At 37.9% G+C, this 23,207-nt stretch overlaps 1 protein-coding gene and 1 long non-coding RNA gene across 2 annotated transcripts in view; one reads left to right on the plus strand and one right to left on the minus strand.

Annotated features, from left to right (window-relative positions):
* The window catches only part of LOC123977532 (exostosin-1), a 263,944-nt gene that overhangs the window by 238,919 nt on the left and 1,818 nt on the right, over positions 1-23,207 (plus strand). The window contains exons 10-12 of the mRNA XM_046060284.1: positions 6,763-6,852; positions 18,642-18,802; positions 20,353-20,524. Coding sequence (XP_045916240.1) covers positions 6,763-6,852; positions 18,642-18,802; positions 20,353-20,524 — 423 coding nt within the window. The remainder of the gene's footprint in view (positions 1-6,762; positions 6,853-18,641; positions 18,803-20,352; positions 20,525-23,207) is intronic.
* Positions 12,655-16,882, minus strand: LOC123977537. Its single transcript, XR_006826700.1, has 4 exons — positions 16,824-16,882; positions 13,747-13,904; positions 12,909-12,966; positions 12,655-12,710 (listed from the first exon to the last, which is right to left on the minus strand). It is a non-coding gene; the product is annotated as an uncharacterized LOC123977537 (long non-coding RNA).

A 23,207-nucleotide genomic window follows, 5' to 3' on the forward strand; every position in this document is an offset into this window, starting at 1 on the left:
TGAATGACATCTCCCTCAATGTCTCCTGTAAGTTTTGTCACACCTGTTAGGGTGGAAAATGTGCACCTTGTCTATCCCCCCCAAAATCATTGTGATTGTAATCAAGTGGGCATTGCTTTACCCATTACACAACCAAACAGCTCACAAATTTTCAGGTAAAAAAAAACGAGACTGATTAACAAATAGTACATCCACTGTAATGTGTGAGACATTGTGAGTATTGAGGAAAGATTTCAGTTACCACTGTTGATGGACCATGCATGTCAGACACAGCTTGTCCAAGGGAGATTGCACACAGACATGTTGCCCCCCCCACACCCACCAAGTGCCTGAGGGATGACATTACAGCCCATGTCTCCCAGTTCCTGACACCATGATATATTTTGTTTTATTTATTGCGAGCATTCCCAAATGATTTCCTATAATATTTTGTATAGTGTCCTATAATAATTAGGCCTATTGATCTGTTGTGGCAGGTTTGGACAGCCTCCCTTGCACAAACATAATACATTTCGAATCCAGCTTTCAACCAACAGCAGCACTTAAAAAGTGTGGTATTACGAGATACCATTCTGTGCTGTCAGTGTACTTCTCTTGATGACTAAAGTACAATTCTGAGCTATCCACTTTTATATTGCTTTACTGAGAGAAAGTCGTGTGGTTCTGAAGATGTGGTTTTCTATGTTGCAAAAGCAATATGAAAGTCTTTTGCACAAAAATGTGAACTTTTATGGGGAAAACAACATTAGGCTACATGCATAAATTGGTTTAGTAAGAAAAGCATACAGAGTAAATACTGTGAAGCTCTCAGAAGGATCATAATGCAACAGGTGCAGCAGTGTATCACCAAATTTAAATGAAAAAAAGCATCAATCTATCCCTGGAATCTATCCAGCCAGACTGTTGAAATGAAATTGAAATATCTACAATATTTCAGATCAAAAGATGATTAATGGGTGAGGAAACAAGAAAAAAACACTATCTAATAATAATCTTTTAATTATCTAATCTTTTTGTTAAATATTGGCTAATTTAATAACCTTGTTGGATCTTGAACAGTTTGCATTTATTTTATCGTATTTGAACAATTTACATTTAATATAAACCATATGAGAAGTTTAGAGGAGAAATGTCTGTTTGAAAAGGAGCCACAACAACAGTGCTTTTTGTGTCAGAAGCCAGAAAGTTTGTAAACCACAGGTTTAATCTTTAACATTGTACTGTATTTATACACTTAATATATGTTTATGTATTTGTTTTTTTTCCTTGCTTTAAAAAGTATTTAAAGCTACCATAAATGTAGCAGAGCAACAAAGCAAATATTGAGGTCTTTAATGGAATACAATGTAAATAGTGAAGTCTAGCCTCTCTGTTAACAGAGAATGATAAAGAAGTATTGTACAGTGTTGGAAAATGTTCTTTCCTGTGGTAATTAAATTCTAATGTAGTGCTATTTCTGGTTTAAATAGACACTTGATGGTGAGATTGAAGTGACAAGAGTTTTGATTGTCAGCTATTACATTCAAACCGGGAGTGTGACTTTGTTGGGATCGTTCTCATTTGCTGACATACACACACACACAGACGAGCTCACAGCCGTTATATGATATTTCACAATTGAAAACAATTGAGCTTCTTCCTAAAAATGCACTCTATTGCATCACATACACATATACACATGCACACGGACATACACACACGGCAAACTCTCTCTAATCCTGATGCAAATGTGTCCCCCTTGAAATACAAGAACAGTGTTTCCACTGGTGACCATAAAATGCATCTCAAAGGCAATATGCATGTGTGTGCTGGTACCCAACAGCGCCCATGGTCCTATAATTAGTTGTGGTATATTGTCGTGCAGCCCAGACAGATGCTCTTCAGTGTATTTCCTTCCAAGTGCTCACTGTGTTTGTTCCTACTATAATAACTACACACACACACACAGAAAGCTTGTGTTTTGCCTCGACAGATTGCAGCAGTAGAGTCATTTGCTGTTGGTTATGAGTGTATGTACTCCGTAATGTTAAGTGGATACACTCCATCAGCAAGCTTTTACTTCCTATCTCTCTTACCTGTACTTCTACTCAGTGTTTGCTTGCACTCTTTCCCCAAAATACCATGTCTACAATTTAATAAATTTTGTTAATATCCTCAAGTCCTCAAACAAAAACAACAAAATAGGTTTCTTGTCCTTCAAGGTCTGAAAAAATAAACTTGATTAAAGTGATGATATTGTTAAATTCTTTTGATTACCATCATACTCTTTTACTACTTTAATTAAATCTTCTTTGAGGCCACCCATCCATTTGGAATTTCTGGTGCATCGTTTCCATTTAGGCATTAGAGATGGGTGCACATGCCAGGTAAGGGACAATTTCAACAGGTTGCTTTTCAGAGAGTTACCACCACTTGATTATTAAATTATCCCATTCCAATGTGTTTATTTCTGCTTCAACTACTTTGAAAGATAAATTATGCACAATAGAAATCCCCCGAAATCCCGACCTGTCACATGCTTCTGTTCCTTCCTTTTATTGTTGACTGTAAATATACTTACACAACATACAGTATGAATGTAGTTTACACTGGAAAGTGTTTTCAGTGAAAGGAGGCACAACTTAACCTTGATTGTAAGTTGACTGATTTGGAGACAGTTTGAGATTCTGGTTGGGTCGGAGCTCCCTTAGAGAATCAGGGTCATACAGGTTTAAATGAATTACCTACCATTAGTACACAGTGGGTAAGGTGCATACCATGAGTATAGTTGATCAGATGAGTCAAGTTACTCATAGCTTGGCCTCACTATAAGGGAGGTTCTGCTTGTTCAGTATTTACGACCCAAACATCAATATTATAGAAGGAGCGACCTATACACTCCCGAAAATCACTGTTAATATGTCGGCGATACCTTCACTTTCATCATTCAATATTAAAGGTGTTACCCCCACACCCTGAATTTTATATTTATAAGTAAATCTTAAACATTTATCCTGACTCCTTAAGTATACATTTATATTATAGCAAAGGAGCATAAAAGTGAAAAGATCAAAGGTAAAGTAGGACCTAATGTTGAAACCCGATTGAACAGGTCAGGGCAGTAGACTTATAGTAGAACTGATGGTCTTTTGTTGACCTCAAAATATCCTTTCCAGTCTAATAAAAATGTCTTCAGGATTTATCCGGTCTTAGGCAAATTTAGTATTTTATCAACACCAAAAGTACATTCCTTTTTTGGTCATGCATATGTAGAACTGATGTATGTCATGTATGTAAGAATTATTGCCATATAAAGTTGTTGTGATTAATGTTTTAGGAAATAGTTGCCTATTTACACATCCAGGAGACACAGAGCAACATTACCATTCCTTTGGAGTTGTGTTTATGACTACCTGCCAAATGTAAGTCCCTTCCCAAATCTTTGTATCTCTGTTTTGCTCTCCACCAACTCCTGAGGAAATGCTCTGTGTCTATAGCTGCAAAATGTTCCACTTTCTTTACCAGCTAGTCATTAATTTTCTCTGTCAGCCAGTTCGTGCCAGGCAGATATTATGCAGTGGGTTTATTGGAGCATTTTTGTTAACAACAGCTGCGTGCTGCTCCTGGAAATGAGGTTGAGAGTGGTGAGAATTAAGTAAAACAGTAAAGTCCCAGCCCTAAAACCAAAACAGCGAGCTGAAAGAGAGTCAGTTCATAATTTTCTGTGGTATAATCACTACGAACAACTCCTTTCACATTACAGGTAATTTAATCCATTGTTAATCTAAAATTATATGTCTGTCCAGCTTTAAATTAAAGTCCATGTCAGCTCTAATACATACCAACATTTTATTGTAGAAGAAACTAGGCAATATCCCCGCGAACCTGCACGCAGGATAAGCGGTTGACAATGGAAGGATGGAAACTAGGCAATATTTTATTTATAATATTTTATTTCATTTATTTTTTCTGATTCTGAATGAATTGACCAACAAACAGGAACATTTCTGAGATGTAGTGCTGTTTGGAAGTAATATTTAAAAGCTACAATTTCAAAGCATATGAAATTTAATTACCTGATTACCGTAGACTTTTTGAGACCTATTACCTACACAGAACTAGAGTAGTTACAGTTTATAAACAGTTGAAATAAGCACAAAATGTAAAATTGGACATCAGAAAAGTGGTCTGGGCCTGCTCTGACATAGAAAGACTCAAATAGTAAAGAGCATTTTTGTGCCATCATTTTTCACACCAATAATAACAATGTTCATCATTAGAGAAAGTGACTATCCATAGTTTATGATGGTGTTTCAGATAGCTATGTGATCTTTGACTTTAACTGTAATTTACAGACATTTAGATATATCCATGGCATAAAGATATACTGGATATCTCCAGAGACTCCACTTGAGGTAGCATGAGTCATGGCAAATATAAAGGGTGACAAAAATCAGGTTCAGACAATTGAACTGCCAGTGATTTAATCTCTGTCCAGAGGCAGAAAGCCATTGACACCAGCCAGAGTAAGGGATGGAGGCCGATTCACTGACAGACAGTGACTGACAGACAGACATACAGTACAGTTGGGTTCATTATGAAGTTTTTGGTCTGTGCCAGCACTGATGTCTACTGGACCACAACTGCTGATGGGCAATATTTTAAGTCAAAGCATCTGTGTTTAGATCACACAGGGGCATTAGTGTATAACTCTATCAAAACCCGGTAGCAAAAGTGCACTGGATTCATCTTTTTGATTTAAAAATGGATGTGATCTGAATTCATTTCGACAAATTATAATGAACAATTAAGTTTGCACATCTAGAGCCATTTAATGTCTCCCATCCCAATCCACTTCTGTTTGAAAAAAAAATCAGAAAATAGCATTTATTCTTAACTGAATGTTTATATATAAAACTGACCTATGATTCCATTTATGCTCGCTTCTCTTGACTTTGTCAGCCTCTGGGGACCATGAATGTCTGTACGAAATTTTGCACTGATCCATCTAATAGATGTTGAGTAAGACCTCCGATACAATATTTATCAATTGTGTAATAAACAGGCATTGATCAATTAGATAAGCGAACCAGCAAATGGACACAAACTGATACAACATTTGATTACAGAGCAAGAAAGAGAAAAAAGAGTGAAAACAGTCAAAGAGACTCCCAACAGACAAACATAGGCAAGGGGCTGTTGGAAATAAACGTAAAGGTGACCTGAATGATGCTGGGAAATGTAGTGAATGTATAACATTCAGACCATTCGTCCATCATGAATGCAGCTGATTTTCAGGCAATTTACTACAGACAAATACACTGTAATGGTGGTTTTCACAAGAAAGCAAAGAGACTGTTACACTACTATGAACACCATCCTGACTGAACTAATTACCTGCCTGCTGTTTGTAGGGCATCCATCCAAAGAAAATGTTTTTTTTTTTTACTTTAAGCAGTGATTTAATGCAGTTTTTTATGTGGCACTCACAAATAATTGGAGGAATTTGGGGGATTTGTGTTCAAATTTGTTTGATGTTATGCATAATTTCTAGATGAATTTGCACTTAGCATCAAATGACTCATTAAGCTGAGATGGAAGTAGACATTAACCTTGCGGATATTTGTGGTCTTACTTTGCAAAATAAGCCTCTTAGTATTACAACTGGGGGTGTAAATTCAGTCTTCTTTATTTCACACAGTGACATATTAAATGTCACTGCTGTAGCAGTAGTTAACATGGAGGTTCAATTTAGTTACATAAAATCTTAGTTGACCAAGATAAAAACATAAGAACAAATAATATGTAGTCTACTTAGGTACACTAAAGTGCATCATGGACTGTAGGTTGTGTGGTTAGTTCAGCTGGCCTCACAGGTTCAACCTACATATACTAGAGAACTTGAAAGATCCCCTGTGTCTAAACTCAGTTTGTATCTTCCATGTTTAATAAGCATTGCTGACTTTTGATTGTTCTATTTTAATGATATGAATGAAAAACTCAGTTGTTCAGTAAAATCTGCTCACACAAAAACAGGAAATGCATGTTTGAATTTGTTTGTTGTGCAAAATACAATACAACTTTACCTTCAACCCTCTGTTTCATTTTTGGCTTGTATGTTTTCAAGGAGATGGTCGTTGGAAACCTTAACTGAACCATAGCTACTCAACAGTTGAATAATTCACACTTTAATTACAAGTCAATAACATCATCAGCAGCCCTCTTTAGGCTAATGGATCAAGGTCTACTACACTTTCTGTTAGGCAAAGAATTGATAAAGACTCACACAGAACTTATTAAGTCAGTTGGTTTATTGATTGACACACAGCAGGGTGTGAAACAAACACTTTCTCATTGAATGTTTATTTTGCCTAGATTTTTTTATACCTCTTTTCCAACTATATACCTTCCAAATGCTTATGGATGTAAATATATTTTCTGACGAACTTACAAATCTCAGGGAAAAGAAATCATGAACATTGGTGGACCCCACTGCCTAGTGGTTAAGACACGGGCAATGAAAAGCAATGTCCCCGGTTCAAATCCAGACTCTATCTCTATCTAAAAAAGTCACATAATGCCCCACATGTAATTTTTAAAATAATGAATATGGACCTAAACACCTGGCTACATGTTAGTTACCACTGAGGGTTAATGCCACATGGGGCTCTTCAAAATATCTCTTGAAGAAAATATAGGCTAATTCGTGTTGCTTTTGATAGAATTTTACATTAATAAACTATTGTTAATAATGTTCATCTCTTTCTGTGTCTCTCTCTTCAGACAATGAGCAGTCGTTTTTTCCCCCACAATGCCATCCTCACTGATGCTGTTCTCAGTCTGGATGAAGACTCTGTTCTCTCAACCAATGAGGTAAGTCGCTGATGACTGATGATCAACCAATTGGCACAACATTGCCGGTTTTTTTTATTTACGAACTGGTGATCTGAGACAATGAAGCTTTATCAACAAAATGAGGTAAGACGGCTACATTCCCAAGACCACCAAAAGACCATTATCAGACATCTGGATTAGAATCAAAATTACTGAATTAATCACCAAAGAAGCCACATGCTAACAGTGGATGACTCATTGATTTCAGACAGAGGTAAACAACACTCCTTCTTCAACTGTCAGTTTTTAAGGCTGATAATGCCAGCAGTCACAGATTTTATTAGCTGTAGCTAGCTAAAAAAGCTAAGTTTGCTCCATGAGTTGGCTGTTTCCTGCTGACTTGTTTTAAAATTAAAACCCTACAAAATGTGTCTTGATGGCTACATATATGATATCATGCTAAAATATTGAGGCCAATGCCGCATATCCTTGGCAAAAAGTTAGCCCTAGTTTTATAATTATGGTAACTATTCCTTATTGCATAACGCCATATGGCTGATTAGCATACATACTTCATATTTCACTCTTAATGTCACAAAAGAAGAAGCATTTAGGATAAAGACAAACCAATGTGTTTGGCGAATGTAACTCTAACTCAGGTAACGTAACCTGTACAGTGTAAACTTTCCCAAACACAATAAAGAGCAGGACTTCCAACTTTTCAGTTTAGTTTGGCGCAAAAAAATTGCATACTATTTTCTACATGTCTGCATACTTTCATCATATTCTCAGCTACTTAACACATTATGATTCAGATGGCTTATCTTGTTTACTTTATTCATGGTAAATAAACATCTAAAAAAGCTGTCTTACTCGCTGCATGTTTATCATCACATGCTGTGGGATTCAATTAGGGATATAAACTATACTTTGAAGAATGAGACTGGTAGATCTAAGGCACATATATTTATAACATTATCAACAGATATTGTTCCATTTGCAATTTTATTCACTATGTATGTGTGTGTATGTGTGTGTGTGTGTGTGTGTGTGTGTGTGTATGAATATATAAAAGGTGGTGATATCTTAACACAATATTGAACCTTTCTGAAATGAGGCAGTCAGTCCACACACAGTCATCAATACCATTCATTACAAATGAATTGCCCCACTCTGCCAAACATTGCAATGGCCACTGATCTAGAAGAGGAAAATGTGCTTTGCCTCAAAAGGATGACTCCAAATGCATCAGATGGAAAGTAGGAAGAGTAGTAGGTTTAGCAAAGCAACCAAGTTAGACACCGGATTTAAAATGCAAAACAAAGTGTTCTGATAACAGACATCAATATCGTGGATGCTCAGTGATTTGCCAAATTGCCAGGATGTCCGAGAACCAGTCTTAATTAAATTACTGGGCAATGTGTGGTTAGGATACATACTATTAAGATGGTCTGCTTTTAATTAAAGTTAACAGTGAGGGAAGTAGAGAGTGGGATGAAGCAGTGGGAATTCAAAATGCTTTACATTGGCAAAGAACAAACACATAATAAAATACAAATAGAATTGACCAGAAATACAGTTGGATTGTAGTTACAGCGCATTAATAAGTTGTAAGTTGCTCCAAATGCAACAAAGGAAATACAAGCGCAACAGAGAAACCATTAAATCAAAGACACAGTACAACAGAAGATTAGATTTGAAAGTGAAAGTGAAAAAAAGAAAAGATAGGAAATTTTGCTTTGGAAAAAGCAAAAGAGATGAAAAGCAAACAAGGGAAGGGAAAGGAAAGGAAAAAAGGCAAAAAGTGAGCATGAGAAAAGAGAAATAAAAAAGAAAATGTGAAGGGGGGATAGAAAAGGGTAAGGGAATAGGAAATCATACAAAAGGACTAAAAACAAAGGAAAATCAAGGCTTGAGGAAATAAGGAAAGGAGAGTAGAGAAGCATATTGAAGAGGGTATAATGAGAAACAAAGTGCTTTCACAGAGTCAGGAGTTTTACGAGAGCCATTACCTCTGTGTCTGTATCATTACACTGTCAAAACACAGAGCACCTCTTTGATTAAAGTCTCACTTGTTACATAAATGAGAGGATGGGAAAAACCACAGTGGTTTGTTACACTGACACTTGTTTTAGAACAAATTAGAAACCAGTGAATAGCCTAAAGCTTTGCCAAAAGAGGAAATAATGTTTCAGTCCCCCCTTTTTTAGTCAAGACTTTGACATGTTAGCAGAGTTTGTGTTGTACCTCTTTATGCTCTCTGAAACTACTGAATCCCTCTTTACGCTCTCTGAAAAGCAGAGGCCAATACAAATTTTACAATTAAAGGTAAATGCACACATATATATTTGTCCATGAGATCTGATATGTATGTTTTCGTTTCTTTATCTTCATTTTAGATTATTGAAATCTGTGTATAATTTAGGATAAGTGTGTGGGATTGGTTTTATATAATCAAGGTGTCACAACTGGCACTTTGTACAACCACAAAATGAAATCAAAGCTTGTCTTGGACCAAAACAATCTCTAAATATAAACTGACTCATTCTGTATTTTGCTGGTTAGTATTGTATGTTTGTGTACAATACTGTTCTCAAATGTTTTTTTTTGTCAAGACTCCATATAAACCGTCATTAAAGAAAAGACATCCATTTAGAAGCACTTGTTGTTCCATTACTCCCTTTTCTGGCGAAAAGTACTGAAAGTGACCGTTCAACTGTCTTGTTTTGTATGAATTTTTGGTGAGCAATTGTGGTGAGCACTAACCTCAGTGACAAACACCTTGAGCTTCCTGTGACTACAAGTTAAATGCTTTTAATCTTAACTAGCAGCAGTTATACAGGTCAGTTAAACAGCTCTTACAGCCGTTAGAGAGTGAACAGTGAACGGTGGGTGGGTTGTCAATGTGATAAAATTAAAAGCCAGTACACTGAATTAAATGAAAACATAGTTACCTCTGAATCCGTCTTGTGTAAATACTGTAAATATTTAGCAAGAGACTGGCGGACTCCGTCACTCACAATCAAAACTACTGTATAGAAAGGTAAATTTTAGAAAGGTACTTTTTGAGGTCTTCCTGTGGTCTCTGTAGGCGCTGTAGCCCCAACATGTAGTTTTATTTTTCAGGAAGCACACATCAAGCAACAACCAGTAAATGCACAACTGTAATTCCAGCTTTACTTAAACTGAAAATCATGATACAACAACACAGCTACACTTTTAAGATGATGGTCAAAAAAATACACAATGAGTCTTTAATGTCTTTCCAAAATTACTACTTCAGTCAAAGTGGCTGCCACTTTTTTTGCTTTGTTCGCTGTCTTCATACAATTTTCACATTTAAAATGAGTTATTACCTTCCCAACGTAAGATAGCGTAAAATATTGCATTTTGAAGTATTTACAAATGTTGTTGTTTTTTTTTTGTTTTATATGTTTTGAGCCTTAGGCTGTAAAATGATCAGGAACAGCTTATTTGTGATGCTAAATGAATGCTTCTGCTTTGAGAGTCATTACAAGTAGAAACCTCGTTTCGCTTCAGCTTTTCAGCGGGTAAAAGATCCCCTCCATAATGGATTGTGAGGCCTGATGAGCCCAAGAGAGCCAATATATCTTTAAACTCTGAAATGTTTTATTGATGGGAGCAAGTCAATGTTCACCTTTTCTACGCTGATAGGATCACAATTACACTTTATAGCACTACAATTTGTGGCACAGCAATATGAGAGAGTTTGCACTACTAAACTTTTATGGGCACACAGCTTGTTTTACGAAACGAGAGTAGGAAGAAGATGTCACAGAGAGGAACCGTAAAGTGCAAGTGGAGCAAATCTTCGCTGTGCTCACTAGCCCGATGCTCTAATTGCCCTTTTAACATGGTGAGGGGATTTATTTAAAGGAAATGAAATATGTCAAGTGAATGAAAATGTGCAAGAGAGAATATTAAACTTTTGAAAGGACATTTCATATTATAATACCTCTGTGGAAGAATGGCTGTGCCAATTTCGTAATTACATTGTTTCAGCTCATTAAATGTATGATTATTCCATGAAGAGAGATTAGAGAAGGGAATACGACTGGAAAAAACCTGACAAAGCCTTTGTCTCTCATTGGGCGGCCAAGCATGCCGCTGCGTTTTGCCCTTTGGAAGACATTTTCAATATGGTGGATATGGAAATAGTTCTTCAACAGCATTTATAGTTTTCATCAGGACTGTTGGACTTATATAATTATCCATTCATAAAAGAGATAAAGATATTAGCTCAGTGGCCCTTTTTTCCCAACTACATCATCTTTACTTTATTTTCTGACACTTTTAGCCACAGTGTCTTGCCATCACAAAAACTTTGTTATTTAAAAATAAATGCCTTGTAATACAGACAACTAGTATTAGGGAGTTTAGGTATACACCACAAACAAGTAGTCCTGCATTGAGGGAATGTTAAGTAATAAAGGGGAATATGGTATAATTCAAGCAATGAGTGGAGTTTTTCAGCCAGCTGATAGCATCCACGTTTTGAGTATGAAACTAAACTATACGCAAAAAGTAAGGAAATATGTGTTTGGTAAATTATTTCTTTGTTGTAACAATAAATCTTATTCCATTGGAAAGCCTGTTTATGTCCCTTTTAAATGGTACCACATTTGGAAGGAACATGCATTTGTGAGATGAGCAGCAGAGCTGAGAATGTGGGTTGCACCCATAAAAATTTGCCAAATCTTCTCTCACAATGCAAACCGCTTTTCTTTGCTGTGGCTCTTGTTTGGTGGATTGGATGATTGAAGTCTGAAGAAACAAGACATATTGGCAATGTAACAATTAATTCATTTAACAAACAGGAGCGTCAGTTGCTTGTGTAAGAACCATACACAGCCACAACAGCTTGGCACCTCCTCCTCATGCTGGTCAACAGCCTGGTCACACACTGCTGTGGGATGGCATCCCATTCTTCAACCAGCATTTGTCACAAGTAGGGGTGTGACAAGTTCTCGTGCCATGAGATCGCGCAAGATTAAATTGTGGTGAGAATTCTCAACAGGTAAAGAGCTGTCTCACGAGACTCAAGCAAGTTACATTTTTCACACGCTGTCAAGCCACACATTCATTTTCTCACACAGTGAAATACAAATGTATAACTAATAGACTCACAGAGCGAATCAACTCTGCCCAGCTGATTGACACCGGCTTATGCCGTGATAGTCAGCAGGACCTGCTCACGTTGTGAGTCAGACATTATGTATATACGGTCAATGGTCCAGATAGCTGTGACGAGTGGTAACGTAGCTGGTAGAGTTTTGCAACATAAACATCTAAAAACTGAAGCGCAGTCTGCTCTGTTTAGAACTATGAGCTGCACTGGAAGTTAACGTGTGTGAATTTGTGGTGAGATTTCTGCCTGATCAAAAGTGTTTTATTTACTTTTGGCTTCACATGTAACATGCAGTCCCAAACTGAGTCGGTCAAATGGTCTGAAGAGGATAACGTTAACAACCAGTGGATCAATAATGTAATGCACCTCAGAGTAAAGGGAAGGTAGACTTCTCAATAAATGTTGATGTAAGTCTGGTAATATGACAACTTTTTCTGAAGAACACAGATGTGCAGAAAGAGATTTGACCATGAGCAGCTGAAATACAGGAGCTATTAGGTTAGGTTATAGATTTTGAATTGTCACTTGCCACCTGAATTTTGTGTTTCTCTTTATGTAAATACATTTTTAAAAATCACCATAAACTGGCAGAAAATAATCATCAGAATGCACGAAATAAAGTCTTTAATGCTCAAAATTTTCATATAATTCAGAACTAAAGATTTCTTAAAAATAATGTTAAAATCTCGTCTTCTCTCGATCTTGTGAACCCAATCTCGTCTCGTGGGTTAAGTGTCTCGTCACACCCCTGTCACAAGTATAGAAGAAATCATTATTATTATAATTCAACCAAATAATTTGCTAGGATTAATCTACCAAACACAATTTTTCTTAGTTTATAATATCAGATATGGCTATGCGTGGGCGTGTTTTACTGGTCCATCGTCTGAGGTACTGCATAGACGTATATAGCTGGCTCATGGTCTCCTATGTGTACTATGCTTACTAGAGGGCAGTATGCAGGAGTTTTCTGTCTTTCCCAACCAAAGGCACTTCACCGTTTTCTATGGGTTAAAATGAGGGTCAGTAAGATTTTGAGCTGAAGTGATAGTTTGAAAGCCTCTGCAAAATAAAAACTTCTGCATGAGAAATTTCAGTTTGTGAATATATATGGACACAGCTTACAGTATGTGCAGAAAAAACACAGAGAAAAAATATTTGCTTTTTTGAGTACACATTAAAAGCAGAAAATAGTAAATGAAACTCGAAGATCAAACACTGTGTGACACAGCGAAGTCAAAAGTATTAGTTAAAAGTATTAATGGGGACATGGGGAGTTTCACTGTTTTCTGTGTTAAATCGTCACCCCTAGATGCTCAAAATCAGTTTTTCACAGGTTTGCAGAGGGTGAAATGCAGCTACAGATTATCGTTTTTGACCCTTGTTTGAGCCCATGCTTTTTTATTGTTTTTTTAAGCCAAAGTTGGGACAAAAAAGGTTGTTTCAAAATCAACAGTGTTTGTGAGATGTTACTGTAGATACCACCGAACAGATGTGACCTAATCCTAACAAATCCAAACACAAATGTGCATATTATTAGAATTTTGTATGTCTAAACGTATTGGGTGTAGTACACTGTGGTCTTGTGGTGCAGCATTGCATGCCAGCACTGTAATAGAAAGAGCCATAAGAGAGAAGGTTGACAGCAGATGATTTTGGTTTAAAGTTTGACAGCAGAGAGTTTGCTGTATAAATGTTAGAGAACACTTTTAGATGTAACCATACACCGCAGACAGTGCCTGGTGAGAGCAGCTATAATTCAAAAGATGTTTCAAACCACAAACCTGCAGTAGCCGCTTGTGGTCGCAGTGTGGACCTTACACCCCAGCTGGATGTCTTGGATCATACTGAGACTGTTGGTAAAACTTCATCAAAGCCCCATCACTCCAAAACTGCTGGATGCAAGCTCAGTTTAAGATGCGTTTTCCTCACTTTTATCACCCTGAAATCAGATGGAAATTTGAAAGTGAAAGCGCCACGGTGGCATTACTTCAAAGGCAGCAAAATACAAAACAGATTGAAAACACAACTTCTCAAAACACATTGGAAAAGGCCACACACTGAGGGGAAGATAAAAGCTCTAAAATGTGAGGTAACTCCTTTTCATCTCATAACACTGGACATGTTAAATCCAAATGTCGGGAGAGATTTGTGACAGATCTATTGCTGGATTGACCCCCTGCTCCTTGGATCAATTTTGGCCTTGTAGAATATTAGTATGTATAACACACACACACACACACACACACACACACACACACACATACACACAGTGTGTTCAAGTCTTCCCTTGAATTCCTCAGCCACATCAACCTCTGTTTAAAAATGTAATTAAAACAAACATATTTGGGTGCAAAGAATCAAGGTTCTGTCACCCACACTCACACATACACTCTCAAACATGTAGACATTCACACAAACACACACATGCCACTTCACATTATAAAGAGCCTTTTAATCTCTAAAGGCAAAATTATATTTGCATGATATCATTAATCCTTTCAGCACAGCTGTGGAGACATCTGACACATCTCTCATACAAACACATGTACAAGTACACACACACACACACACACACACACTATGCTTGCACACAGCTAATAAGTCCGTTCATCAGGGGCTACACTGAGAATGGCAGCTCCAACCTTTCTCTCGGCTTAGCGCCGGCACTTTACAATAATTGCTCACGCGATTCATGACAGAAGCCGCAAGGTATCGCTAAAGAACATCCACTTTCTGTGCTCCCCTCCCCGACTCCGTCTCGCCACCTCTCCTATTCTGGTAATTAATTTTCTCCCTCGGCTAAGAGTGTGTGTGTGTGTGTGTTACCCAGTATTTCATTATATGCTGATCCCCTTATTCTCTGGTGTCTGCCTGTATGTCTCAGTGGTGTTTTTGAATTCAAAAGAGGCACTTTCTCAGGTAGTGCAAGCTCCTTCAAGGTCACCAGGTGCTCCCTATAACTCCAAAGGAAATTTAGGGAGCCTGAGAGTGATACGGAGCAGGACAGACATGGTCCAACGAATGAAAGATATGCAGCTCTAGAAGCACGAGTAGATTAGAGAATCATACCTTTAGAGTTGTTCAGTGCATGCAAGATCTACTGTAAAGGTGTGTTCAAACCAAATGCAAAAGGAAGCAGCTTGTTCACCTATAAAGTCAATGAAATGACATGAGTGGAAGCAAACGCACTGATGAATTGAAATCATAATCAGAAACAAGTTTATTGCCAAGTAAGTTTTCACAAACAAAGCATTTGCCTTTGTATTTTGGTAATTAATGGTCAGTAAGAGAAGTAAGAGAAAATGAAAAATAAGTATTTCAAGTCAAGAATCATACCTATAAAAAGAAATGTGAAAAGATATACATTATATATATATATATGCTTTAAAATTTAAACAGCTGTACAGTATTTAACCCAACCTGAATCACCGCAGCATTTAAAACCTGATGTTATTTTTACCATTTCATACTGGTAGTATATTCCATTTAAATACCGTGTGTGTGTGTGTGTGTGTGTGTGTGTGTGTGTGTGTGTGTGTGAGTGAGAGAGAGAGAGATCAGATAACATGTCTTATGGTAATCCACCAACAAAAAGCAGCGAAAACATTTATGTGTACTGTACGAAGTCCAGTTGGTAACCTCAGATAGGCCCTAACTAACCTAAAATATTCTCAGGGACTGTAACTCAACACTTCCTGCAACTCCTTCACAGTAAAAGCCATAATCTGCCCTTTTCATTGAAAGACTTTAATACTGAATTGATTTCTGTTCGGGTCTCTTGTTCTTTAACATGTCTTTCTTTTCTGTGTTATTTTAGGCAGTCAAAAAAAGCATTCAGACAGCACACCGTGAAGATTTTGAAATGCTGTTAAACATATTGTTTTGCTGTACATTCTTTAATTTAAAGAGGACACAAATAAACCTCACCTGATCAAGTCTGAGGAAACTAGTAGAAATTAGAGGTCTGGTCCATTTAGCTCCAGAGTGCGAATCAATATTCTGACTTTAAACTGTTTCAAGTGAATCTTATATAGATACTGAAATTTGACTTGATGGAAGGGAAACTGCTTACAACACCTTTTGAAATGCTATTTGTTAAGTTGTGAAAGAGAGAGAAGCAGATGTTTTTGATGGTGGCCTTGCTGGCTAAATCCAATTTGATAGCTATAATAAGGTGTTTACAGGGCCTGAAATTAGCACCGGACACCCGCTAAATGTGTCTTTTAGATGCAAGACATGTCACTTTTATTTTTATTGGCCAATTTTTGTATTTAAGAGGTGGTATTATGGTCATTTTCAGGTTCAAAATCTTATTTAGGGGTTGTACCAGAACAAAAAAACATATTTTTCTCATACTGCACATTGCTGCAGCTCCTCTTTTCACCCTATGTGTTGTACGCTCCACTCTTGAGCTACAGAGTGATGCATCTTACTTTCTATCTTTGTTGGGAGTTGCACATGTGCAGTTCCCAGGTAAGGACTACTAGCCAATCAGAAGCAGAGAAGGGCTGGTCGTAAGAAACAAGGTAGTGTGATCCAAATCAAAGCCGCTTCAGACTGCGACCGTAACCTAGCAGATGGTATAAGTTAAGTCCACAACCACACAACATCATTGTTCCACATCTTACCATAAACCACTACAAAAATCACCATATTTCAACTCAATTTTACATAAAAATTGGCCAAACAATTTGAACATTTGCTCAGTAGCTTTTACATCAGGTGTAACATTAGCATTATAGTTATAACTTTAGCTGTGTTAGCCAACGTTTACAACAACTCCGCACTTGAACAGTCTGTGAAGTTACATTGCCGTGTTTATTTTAAATATAATTCAAAACCAATAAAGCATACTTACAGGTTGTGATTGTGAAGACCCAAACAGAGTCAGAGTTGAATCGTCTTTTAGGACTAAACGTTAAACTGTGAGATAGTACGTAGCTTGTCGTCATAGCGACGCCACACACAACTGCCGCAACGTAATGTTAAATGCGACACACACACCAGCGATCCACACAGCTTTCTCTTTTTTAAGTTAAAACGTTTCAATATTACTCAGAATGTAAAGACAGGTAAGCGGTATGAAAACCTTCCAGCAGTGTTTTCCTCTGCCGTTGTTGCTGCAGCGGTCTGTGTGACGGTGGGAGCAGAGGGCTCTGTGAGCGGGCGGCTGGCCGGCCTCACACGCTCCTCCCGCGGGTTGGCACAGGCTTCTGCCGCCGCCACTTGTGGAGCTCCTCATCTCCGAAAATATTCAAGCACATTTTTGTTCCGCCATCACTTCTCGTAAAACTGTCAATATTCGAAATCTAGACAGCTGATTTCTCACCTCAAAACTTCTCAGAAGTGGATTTAGTGATGAAATTCCATGTGGAAACTGTAAAATACAAAGCTTTCTGTTGCTGGCCTCTGTCTGGCGCACGCAATGATGATGCAGTGAATAGTGACAATTCTCTCTGACCAGTCAACAGTCTGTCATGTTTTCATGTTACATTTTAGTTTCCCTCAGCTTGCTTGGAACCTTGACGGAGGTGAGGTGATACGAAAAAGTACCTGGAAGCAGGTATAGGTACAACATTTCTACGATGGAAAACCAAACAAAGGCGAGTCGAGCCGAGTCAAACTGGTACTGTGCAGTGGGAAAGGGGCTTAACTAAAATCAAAGGGCCTCCGCTCAGACTAGCTTGGTTTGAGGGCGTACCTGACCCCGCTAGCCGCTTGGCAAGCTTTATGACGCGTTTTCATTGTGACGTCACAGTGAAGGAAGGGAAACAGCTGGACTACAAATGAGTTGTTTTCAAGCGGTTCAGAGCAGAGCTTTCTGTGGGAGATGGGAACTCACTTTGGGCTGAACTTTGGGCTTTTTCACTTTGCAAACCTATTACATGCAGAAAAAAGATATATAACTCAATAAAGGAGAGGGAAAGAGACAAAAAGCATAATACCACCTCTTCGAAACTCAAAATGAGTATTTCTTGTTTGCTTGCTCGGATCCAGAAGAGGAGGTTTTTGTTGAGATATGGACTCTTGTGGAGATTTGTACTGAGATAAGGACTCATTCATTGGGTGTTGAACTGAGGGTTCTGAATTGAGTGCTTACTTTATAATACTCTGTGGTGAACTTCAAGTTCTTGTATGCTTTGTGTTTTTTGTCATCTGTCGGTACCTTTGAAATACCCTGTTGTTAAGGATTGTTGAGTAAGGTGGAGTGATTTTCATGTACTGAAAGACCTGGGTCCTTTGTACATGCAAACATGCATGTAATGTTTTTTGTGCATATATTTTGAACATTGAATGACAACATAATTTACATAAAATGATGCCTAAATTAGCTGAATGTTATTCCTACATTTCAAAAGTGGCAATAGAAATACTTGTCTGCCACAGTGGCGGGCAAGGAAAAAATGTCCTAGTTGTTTATATCTGCTTACCTCCTCTACAAGCTGCTTCAGTTCTGAATGTTTTGGATAAGCTGTATCAACTCTTTACAGTATTGTGTGCTTTTCCACTCCCGTCACTATTCCTCTTCCCCTTATCGTCCCATTTCTCCTCCTCTTTTTCTTTCTTTTTTGCCCCTTGTCTGTGTTTTCTCCTACTAAATCTTTCTCTTTATTTTCCATTGGCCCGCTCTTCTTTTCTCTCCTCTGTCCTCTTTCTTTACTTTCGACTTCCACAGGTGGATTTTGCCTTTATTGTATGGCAAAGCTTTCCGGAGCGCATCATTGGTTATCCAGCAAGGAGCCACTACTGGGATAGTTCCAGATCCCGCTGGGGCTACACCTCCAAATGGACCAATGACTACTCCATGGTCCTTACGGGGGCAGCTTTCTACCACAGGTACAAAAAACAGATCTCTTGCTGATCAATGATTGAAAAGATTTGCAGTTGTTTCACAAAATTGTTTTACATTTTTATACATTGTTTGCAGTTAAGATTAAAGTTATCATAAATCCTGTTGTCCCTGCCCTTCCTAACTGGGTCTGCCGGAAGAATAAAGATTTTTATAGTGATTTATCCATCTGCCTTTTCTGCACTCCACCATGAAAATCTTGAGCTCTGTTTGTCTTCTTGTTTTGTGTTGCAAAGCATCCTCAAGTTTTGCTGTAAAAAAAAAATTGCAGCAGAATGTCAACTAAATCCTACATCTAGAGGGGGCGAAACAGGAAAAGTTTCTTAGGTTGTTTGGACAAGCCTACACAGTTGACCTGTGGTGGTGTTTGCTGTTGGTCGTGTAGTTATGTTTGGATTTTGCTATTTGGACCATGATTTTCTAAGTTACGGAATTCAGTGGAGGGTTAATAAAATTTTCCAAACCTAAGTTTCTCGTGTTATTATTTTTTTAAATTTAAATGAACTTTTTCAAGGATGAAATAAACTCAGCATTATTATAAACATTATGGTATTCAGGGCAGGACTAATGTATGAGGTAGTTAACTAAAAATATTAATACTTTTATAAAAGTAGATGTTTATTATTATGTTTGTATTCATGATGATCATTAATTGGATGTCATTAGTTTATTTACATGACTGGGTACACAGTAAACGTAATGCTGTTTTATTATTTACGTATATAATTAAACGTATTAAACCACTGGATAATATGTAAACAATCATTTAAAGGCATGTAAGACAGCATAATGACAATATAATATTGGATTGCTTTTGATCTGAATTAATAATGTGTCATGTTAAACCATAGTCAAGCTACTCTTCCATCACTGTCATCAGTTTGCCTTGTGGTGCAGTTGCCCTGCCTCACCTGTCACGTTGACCTGAATAATTATTCCTTCTTCACAAAATACATACCAGTCATATTTCATTTTGTATGTGAATAATACAAAAGGAATTTGGATAATAGATCTTTCTCCACCTCTTTGTTCTCATACAATGATTGTCAAAAACACAGTGCTAGGACTGAATGAAAAAAATGGTAAACTGAAGTATTAAACAGAGCGGTGAATTGAATGGAGAAGAGTGTTGCTCTCCAAAGGGATATGAAGCATCTTGTCATGCAGATAAACAGCTCTCTCATTGTTCTATTGTTAGGACGCTCAGTAAGACTCATCAGTCCTTTTGTTATTTAAAATATCAAATGCCAACTCAAGGCAGAAAAAAATGAGTCAGCAAGTTAGAGGGAAAGGTAGAAAAAGTGTGTGTGTGCATGTGTGTGTGTGTGTGTGTGTGTGTGTGTGTGTGAGAACGATGGACGGCAGACCTTGGCAGGGAGGTAACAGAGCTGACAGTGATCTAGTGCTCCCATGATGCTGAGAGTGCAACACAGGAACCACACGGAATATAATAGAATAGAAGTGCAGCTTTAAAAAGAAATAAATAAACACACAATTAACCTCATCTGTCTTTTTTTCCTTTGTGTGTGTATGTCAGATACTACCACTACCTGTTCACCCACTATGTCCCAGCCAGCCTGCTGACCATGGTGGACCGCATGGCTAATTGTGAAGACATCCTGATGAACTTCCTAGTTTCAGCCATTACCAAGCAGCCGCCAATCAAAGTCACACAGAAGAAGCAGTACAAGGAAACCATGATGACCCAGGTAAAGCTTTATTGTTAGCTTTACACTCATGTATTGGTCATCCTTGTAGTTAAGACTGGTGATTTGCAGCGACGGTGCGAATTTTTACCACCCAGTGTTCTGCCTGCAGGATGCTAGCACTGCGGGACTGCTAGTAACATGAACATTACACTCTTCTCTTTTCTGTCATTGTGGTTAAAATCAACGCAATGTACGAATTTATTAGGACTGCCCCACAATAATTAACTAAACCATTAGTCAATGAGAAGAGTCTTTGTGGACCAACTTTTCATCAGCGAGTTTGACAACAGGGAATCCATTAGCCTACTGAGGTGAATTACAACGGTTCCGACCAGGACTCCAGGGGACAATGAAGGCACAGAGGGTTCAGAGGGGGCAAGAAGATGTGTTGCACGGAAGAGGAGTGAGTTTGTATTGAGTTTGTGTTGACAAGTCGACGAGTATTTGTTTTTATGACGTTGGAAATTATTTATTCCTGTGTTTTGAACAAGATTTATGGGATGTTATATTGTGTTGAAAAAATGTTCAGTCTCCTTACTGGTTGTTCTGCCACATTCAGAATTATTACTGCTTGTCATTAACATGTAGCTCGGTTCATGCCCCTTGTCTTGAAGAAACAACTAGTAGTCGACTATGAAAATCTTTAGTTGGATGCAGCCCTAAATGATCAGGGTGTAATACAAAGGTACAACCTTAAAAACATTCTTAAATATATGGTGTCATTCCACTTTCAGAGCATTCTGGAAATGCCACAGTGTAATAAATCCTTGTAAACGTACATGCTAATTTAATTAAACTGTGCCCATCAATTGTTTTCTTTTTGAATTAGGTTTCAATTGAGGAGTAAACCATGCTGTAAATGAGATGATTACAGAAATGAAACCCCACCTAGACCAGAAACAAATATTAGAATTGGTGCTTACATCAAATTAATCTGTGTTTGCACTTTGTAAAGGCAAAGACACAACGATTGTTTCCATGAAAACCTGTCTGCAGATTTGTGTGTTTCCTTGAGGCTTAACTAACACATTTGATACCTTTCCTTTTTCATGAATCATTTGCAGAGCCAATATTTTAAACATATTTGGAACCTGCATTTTTGCTTGCTGTCAGTCTTCTTTCCTGTCCTTTACTAGTGCATTTATATGTTTCTTAGCACATTACTGACACCAACTGTTGATCAGTGGAATAGTGTGAAACATCATAATGTGATTCATCATGTCACCTTCATCTTCTTGCATGTAATGTGCATGCAAACAAAATGAAGACCCCTGTGTCAAAACGCAACTCCATAGTGACATAGTTTAAAGAAAAGGTCACATGTTTTAGATGGAATAGTTGAACTCCCTGACTTCGTTTTTGTGAATAGAGAAGAAGAAAAAAGATTCACCTCCTTGTGTTGAATGAGCACTAGTGCTGAAGCTTCGGGCTACATTCAGCGCTGACCTTCTCTCTGGGAGATCCCTATGTGCATGTTCTGTGTGTGAAAGTGTGTGTGTGCTTCATGTGGCCAGCCCAATGGCAGGTTCTGATTGATGGTCTGACCACAGGCAGGACGATGACTCTGCAGAATGGACTTGGTGATTAATGTCTTAATTGTGAAGGCAGCACGGCAAACCTAGATTTACTCCCTGCTTCCCTTGCTCTCTCTTTCTTTCTTTCTTTTTTTCTTTCTTACTTTTTGAGTGTCCCCCTCTCTCACCCCTGATTTGTTATTTTGCTCAATCACAGTGGAGGAATCTTTTAAGAAACCTTGACCAGCAAAAAACATTTTAATGAAGCAACAGAAGACAGATAGACATATACATATATATATATATATATATATATATATATATATATATGAGTAGAGATGTTTCAACCAAAGTGCCAAACCACTTCTTTGATTCGATTTTTTTGTAGTTTCATTATACCACCTGACCCTGAGTATCCCCCACTGCCACCCTCCTGCAACACACAGGATGAATCCCTACCTCCACACCCCTATGCCATAGCTTATCAAAGGGAGCTGCAACCCTCCACCTTGCCATCATCTGCCCCCTCTCCAACTCATCTACCAGCAGCCACACAGGGACCCACCCCTCCTCCCCTCTGCTGGTGACGTAAAATAGTTGGAGTCAATGAGGATAATAAGCTGCAACTAACAGCAAGACCCTCTAAAACAAGTATACAACTGGTGATTAGCTGTAGAGTTTGCTGGCTCTACAAAACTCACAATATAGTGATTTTTAAAAAACTGCTAGTTGTAGCCAAAAAGTGGCAAAGCAGACTGTACTTCTAACAATATGTACAATAATAAATGTCATTGTTTGTTTTCTACCAGTCTTACTGTGCTAGTGCAGTGTCAACAACAACTCGTGGGGATTCCCGCAGAGGGAACCAGCTGGTCAAGTCGACCAGCTCCGTTATTATGATGAACCTGGATTCTCTGGAGCAGCAGATGGTGAAAATAAATAGTGGGAGATACAGTCTGTGTTACTATGATAAGCTGTCAATAGGGAGCAGCTTCACCAGCATGACGGCATTCCTACCCTGGCTCATAAAAATGCAGTCATGGAACTGCTAAAATGTGATGGTCTACAAGAGTTCCACCATCAGTGCACAATGGTGCTGGTGAATAAGTAAGCATGCTGTTGCTTATGTGTTCATGAACAATATGTTATCATATCATTCTATGTCATAA

This window comes from Micropterus dolomieu, linkage group LG10 (assembly GCF_021292245.1).
Source record: "Micropterus dolomieu isolate WLL.071019.BEF.003 ecotype Adirondacks linkage group LG10, ASM2129224v1, whole genome shotgun sequence".
Lineage (NCBI taxonomy): Eukaryota > Metazoa > Chordata > Actinopteri > Centrarchiformes > Centrarchidae > Micropterus > Micropterus dolomieu.